At 29.5% G+C, this 6,504-nt stretch overlaps 1 protein-coding gene across 2 annotated transcripts; it reads left to right on the top strand.

Annotated features, from left to right (window-relative positions):
- Nucleotides 1-636: 636 nt before the first annotated feature.
- Nucleotides 637-6,301, top strand: LOC137925936 (putative leucine-rich repeat-containing protein DDB_G0290503). Of its 2 annotated transcripts, none has more exons than XM_068769431.1 (5): nt 637-741; nt 1,618-1,806; nt 3,151-3,465; nt 3,885-5,402; nt 5,570-6,301. In XM_068769431.1, exons 2-5 carry the CDS (start codon nt 1,627-1,629, stop codon nt 5,822-5,824), a joined length of 2,268 nt encoding a protein of 755 aa, XP_068625532.1. In that variant the 5' UTR covers nt 637-741; nt 1,618-1,626; the 3' UTR covers nt 5,825-6,301. The 2 variants fall into 2 exon arrangements, with proteins under 2 accessions (XP_068625532.1, XP_068625533.1); XM_068769432.1 differs by lacking the exon at nt 637-741 and adding an exon at nt 1,245-1,432.
- The last annotated feature ends 203 nt before the right edge of the window (nt 6,302-6,504 follow it).

Genomic DNA, 6,504 nt, shown 5'->3' with positions numbered 1-6,504 from the left:
ATCTTTAAAGTCCTATACAATTCAACCCAATTTATCAATATTAACAACATCTTAAAACTCGGTAAATTCTTAAAAGGGCTTAGAATAAAAATTAACTTTTTTTTTACCTGTCTTATATCGACACTTAATTCATGTGACTATGATGAATGAAATTTATTAAAAGTCATGTATATGCTCGAAAATGATTTATTTTATGACTAAATATTTGTTTACAATAAAAATTCAATAACGGAATTTTATATTCCTCAAATATCGGATCTATATATTTGTACTGTATTATTCACCTAGCTCGAATTCGCAGAGTATGAATAGAAAAATAAAGTTTCAATTAAATAATTTTATTACAAATCAAAAATTACATACTGAAAAATTTAAAAAAAAACTTTCGACTTTCAACTTGTCCTTTACTGGTCTACAGCGCCAACGTTCAATGTATTATTTATCTAATTCAATGTTGAATATAATAATATTAAAATGTATATAAGTACTGTATTCAATATTGGTATTGGTAAGACTTGTAATTTAATAATGACAACATTTCAAAAGTTTCTTTATGGTAGGTATTATTTTAAAACACGTTAACCCGCTTTGTTCATCGTGAGGGAATTCTGCACTTTCATGTCATGTAAATTATTCTCTAGTTAGTTTAAAATTTTAGTCATATTTACTGTGAGCATGGTGAAAAACGGTGCCTTCGCAGAATAATATTGAAAACTCTACTGTACATGTGGATATTATCTTGTAAGTACTTCTTAAATGGAACATTCTATTGTCTGAAATATAAGATTGTTTTATTTACGTTTACGTGGATTTCGTCTTTTTCTAGGAAAATTTAGGTATAAACTATTATTTTGTATTTGCATTTTTATAATTTCTTATAACTGTAAACGTGTAATATTAAGGCAACTTGTCCGTCGTAATTTATTTTCACATTAGCGTAAAATTACTTAGTTATATTCGCTTAACAATGATTTATTTTTTTAACGATGTTATATAAAACTGGGTACGTTTTTAACGTTAAAATTTATAGGTTTATCAAAATGCGTTTCATTTTTTGACACGTACAACTTAACGAGTCTTAATTTTAATTAGTAATAATGAGTCGTTAAAAGTTAGTAAATATTTGTTTTCAAATTATTGTTTGCGGATTATTAAAGCGTGCAGAATAATTTATTGTTGTTTTAATCTTTCTATAAATAGACTGTAGTCGTTTAATTGCATTTAGTTGTGAAGTGGATTGGTTTAAGCCTGCACTTTTTGTTTCTATGATATGGAAAAAATATTTTTTTAATTCTTTGTTATAACCTTTATTTGGCATTACATTTTTAAATTTTTAGTATTGTAAAATATGTAACAACTGTTTATTATTATTTCTATTAAACCAAATTAAATTGGGACATATAGGAGGATAGGAGAAAAAAAAACTAATAAGGTAAACTTCAGTGACTGAAGAGGTGGTGTAATTTTTCAGCTAAAAGTATTTTTTTATTGAGTAGTTATAAACAAAATTAGAAATAAATAATATAAATCTATTTCTCCTTTTAATGCACGGGATAGCCGTATACATTTCGCGACAAAGTGAAGTTATTCAGTTTTTTAAACATTTATTTTGAACAGGTATTCGCTATGATTTCAAAATTGAGTAGAAGCGGGGTGCTAGCGAGTGCAGTAGACTACTTCTGCTTGGTTTGCGAGTGCCGGCTGCATAACGAAGACATAGCAAATGCGCACATTAACAAGCCTGTGCATACCAAAAAGTTTGCTTCTACGGAATATTTCGAAAATAAGGACAATTATGTAAGGAAGGTAAGTGGCTACAAAAATGTTCTATTATTAGTGGTTTTTTTTTTAAGCTTTTTATGCTTTACGGTCCACCGATGAGTTCATTCGTGCCAAGCTAAAGTCTGCAAATCAATTTATTTTCTTAATTGACATTTATTTTAAAGCATATAAAATGGGGTCAATTACATATAAAATAAAATATTAGTAGTCTCTTATCGTTTATTTTTATCAATATAGTTAAAGGCCTTAAAGTTATATTAGATTTGAAAGAATAGCCATCCAGGGAACATGGCTATATAACTTCAAACACATTGCGTTCGGTATTTGTTTCTACAATGGGAATATAAAATTTAAAACGTACTTTTCATTTTTATAAATCACCGTTCACGTACTTTATATTTTTATAGATGAAGTTGTTAAATTGTTTAAATGTTATTAATATTTTAATAATAACTTTACAACAAACACGTTATCGGCCACTTCCGGGCGATGATAATAAAACCCTGAAAATATTGTACTGCAACATTTATGCATAGTATATTGTAACATAAGTAAACAGTATTGGGATAATAGGCGATGTGCAAAACAAAGTTCCCACCGACGTAGCTCGAAGAATTGTTCGTTTGAAGTGGGCGGGGCGTATCACATAGGGGGGAGGGGCGAAAGATTCTTGAGTGGGTGAGCGTGCGTAGGCCCCAGAAGTCTTAAACTAGCATAGAAAACCCCGAGGGCAAGTCTTAAGAAGCCCTTTAGCTTCGCTACTTTAACAGAGGTGTTGGGCAACGCGCCCTCTTGTCCACGCCACCTCGCACCCGCGGAACTTGCAAATGACGTTTTAGCAGCAATGTAAGCTAAATAAAAAAAAATTGTTACAAAACTCTGCTACTCACACACATTGTCCAATAGGCCAAGGGGTTTATTTTAAAAAAACCGACTATATACATCCGTACGTTCTGATGGGACATCAATTTTGTAATGTGAACACGGTCTAATTTATTCTGATTATGTAGTCACATATCAAGTGCGTTTGCCACATAAGAATTAAAAACATTTAGTAAATAAAATTCTGATATCTTAATTGACATAAAAGTAAGCTTGTTTTGCCAGCTGATCTTTTCAAGAGTCAGTTACGTTTTTGAAAAAAAAACTTCTTAAAAACTGTTATTTCGAAGTCCTATCCCTATTTTTTTAATTTGAAGAGGTATTTCATAATTGTCTAAAGCTTGAGCATGATATAGCTAAAACCTGTTCGCATTATTTTGATTTTAATTAAAACCATTAAACTTTAAAAAGAGATGATTTGTGTTAAAATTTCTGGTACTACTACTAATCTGGTAAACTATTTATATATATTTTATTTGTTTTTAGATTCAGAAGTGGTATTTTTGCGAAGTGTGCAACCTTTTGTTATTCACTGCGGCGAGAGTGCGTCTTCACCTGAATGAGCCTATGCACATTTATAATAAAGCCAGCAATGACTTGCAGCGTAGAGGAAATTCTGTTGTTGCATTTTCGAGCGTCCAAATTAACGAGAATTCATGGAATGGACTAAGTGGTGACACTTGTGCTGTTTGCAACGTTGAATTTGAAAATCAAAATATACACGTAAATGAAAGTAATCACATAATAAAATTAATTCAAAGCAAGGTTGAGATTGACTCCAATAAAAACATATCACGGAAGGTAAGTACTTTCAAACAATTTGTCTTATTTTGATACGATCAATAATTATATGTCATGAATTATACCCATTTGGCCACGCTGTATAATATAAATATGAAAGTCTCAGATTACACTTTATTGCCAATCATACCATTGTACAAACAAATATATTACATTTGTGTGTATACATACCCAGATATATATATATATATATATATATATATATATATATATATATATATATATATATATATATAACGAAGTTGTGATGCATATCATGCATTAACAGAATCATTATTATTCATAAAAATACCCATTGGAAGTCTATCACCAACTCATATTGGATTGAGACTTAAACATTTGTTCTATATAAAGATTACACTTTAAATATGTGTCGCCCTTTCGTTTAGAATTCATACATCTTAATATGCATTTTTTAGATTGATGACAATTTCATCCACTGTCTAACTTGCAATGAAGTTATTGGATTAAGTTCAATTGATTCCCATTTTAATTCAACTGACCATAAAGAACAATATCAAAATTGTTGTGACCTATTCGAAATATGTACCAGACCTAAAGCCTTTGGAAAAACTAGTGGAGACAGTACTACAGATAAGGAAAATAGCAAAGAAATACAGAATCTACCGGAAAACTTAAGTGAAGGAGTTAATACCTCAGATGTTGATATGGATATTCAAGAAGATAAGAACACAGATGACAATATTAAAGAACCCAGTGTGGATTCTCCTATAATAAATGATAAAGAAATTTGTGAGATTTTGGGTGCAAAGAATGACTACATAACAATTGATGAAAATGGAAAATCATGGTGCATATTGTGCAATTGGGTAATGGACCCGTTTGCTGTCACAGGTCATATTAATAATCGTCATCATCGAAAAATTCTTCAGTTGCATGAAAATCGTCTGTTAAAACTAAATTCTAATCATAACTCATCAGAAGTAACTACACCTAAACAAGATTCCCATAAAAAATCGACAGAGGTCCCTTTACCACAACAAGATTCCAATAATAAATCACCTGAAAAAACTGAAAATTCTAATAGTAATGTACACTCTACAGAGGCAAAGACTGCTGTTGACACTGATTTGTGTAGCAACAAGCAAGATGTCTTAAACAAGAAAAATATTTCAGATTGCATAGAAAATTTTCAAAAGAATCATATCAATATCAACTTTGAAAACCAAAGTGCAGTCTGTAAAAAGTGCTCAAAAGATTTATGTTTTGATGTGCAAGCTATTGAAGATCATATTAATGAGCATGCAAATAAAGATGCTGGGAAGAATATAAAATCAATTTGCCTCACATCAGGTTTAGAGGTAACAAACAGTGATGAAATAGAGAACAAGAAGAATTCATTATTTACAAAACCAGTTTTAAAGAAGGATGAAGAAGTAGAGATAATTTCGAAAGAAGACACATCAGTCGAAATTTTATCAGAATCTGATACAGAAGAACAGTTAAAAGATTATATGGAACAAAATTATCTAGTAAGAGGGTCAAATAAAAACAAAGTTTATTGCAAAAAATGTAATTCTACCATTTCATATTCCAAAAGAAACATCAAGGTGCACATTGAAGGAGCTGGTCATAAGAAAAAGATGAAAGATCAAGATAAGCAACTTGTCCCCATTAAAGCTATACAATCTGATAAAACTAATCTGATCAAAATTCCCACAAACCGTTTTATACAAAATGTTGTTACTGCTAATGGATCACAAAAAGTTGTTGTAATCAATGAGGAAATATGTTTAAGCATCTTCAGTTTTATGTTGATTACTAAGCTACCCAACAAAATGAAATGTCAGCTTTGTAATAATTATATATATAGGGATCAATGGCAGCTACATATAGAATCAAACGAGCATGAGCGTCAAATTGATGAATGCCTTGTAGTGGTATCTAAAGACCTTAAAGATGAATTTATACGTGAGGTAAGTTTTTGTTTTATTATAGAAAACTTAAATATATTTCAAGTATTGTCATTTTTATTTGCACTGTGTTAGTTTTTCATGTTTGCTTTCAGTTATTTATAAAATTTTAGGTAAATGATTTTTTAGGAAAGTTCAGTATTTTAACATCATATTTATCTTTTTAACAGATTCAACCAAACTCCTTTCATTGTGGCTATTGTAACATCCTGAAGTGTTCATGGAAGGCTATGGAAAGTCACTTGGAAACTACAGCACATAGAGAGAACAAAACTGCATTATGTTGGCATTTACAATTACTCAAGCCGCAGATATTGATACACAGGGCACAAAAAGAAGCTCGTGATCATTTTATGATGAGAATGTTTTTCAGTAGGATGTTTGGCAATTGGTTTAATAGAGATAATGATAGTGATAGTGATTAAATGTTAAGTTCACTTTCAATTTTATTTCTCGTGTAACACGATAGGCTTTGTTAAAATTGTTGTAAAGGAATATAAAAATTATTTAAAACACATATTATATACTATTGTGGCTTTATGAATCAGAAATTGTTAAGAAAGGCCCCTGAATATTATTATTACACATACACTAATAATACAAGTAAAGTTAAGATAATACATTGTTGTTTGCATTTTAAAACTACAACATGTATTCTTCTTAAATGCATAATTTCTCTTTAAACATAAAGATAAAAAATTTTTGGTTAATTGGTTACTAAAATATTTTTATTGTACTCTTTGGGAATTGCTTACATACATATGTATTATGAAAATGTATAAAAAATGCTGAAATAACTTAGTACACTTTAAAAATTTATTAGTTAATGTTTGTTATAAAATTTGAATTACAAAAATAAGTATATATTTTATTATTTAGATATTGTGTAGATGATCTATCGAATATTCAAGAATAATATACATTATTGTCATTAACATATAACTCATTAAATGGTATTAAAATAAAACTTTTTTTTAAACGCCTTGTCCATTACTCACAGGTGGATTAGTTATAGGTGTTAAAAGCTTTCAAGGGGTATAAGTGATAGATTATTTGTTAGAAAGCTTCCTGTATAGTGATCATTCTGAATTGTTACAATTTTTTT

The sequence above is a fragment of the Battus philenor genome, unplaced genomic scaffold (genome assembly GCF_028537555.1).
Source record: "Battus philenor isolate CCGP_79_NKW_IND1 unplaced genomic scaffold, ilBatPhil1.0.hap1 SCAF_28, whole genome shotgun sequence".
Classification (NCBI taxonomy): domain Eukaryota; kingdom Metazoa; phylum Arthropoda; class Insecta; order Lepidoptera; family Papilionidae; genus Battus; species Battus philenor.
The sequence above is the reverse complement of the archived record's forward strand: the minus strand, read 5'-3'. Positions and strand labels throughout refer to the sequence as shown.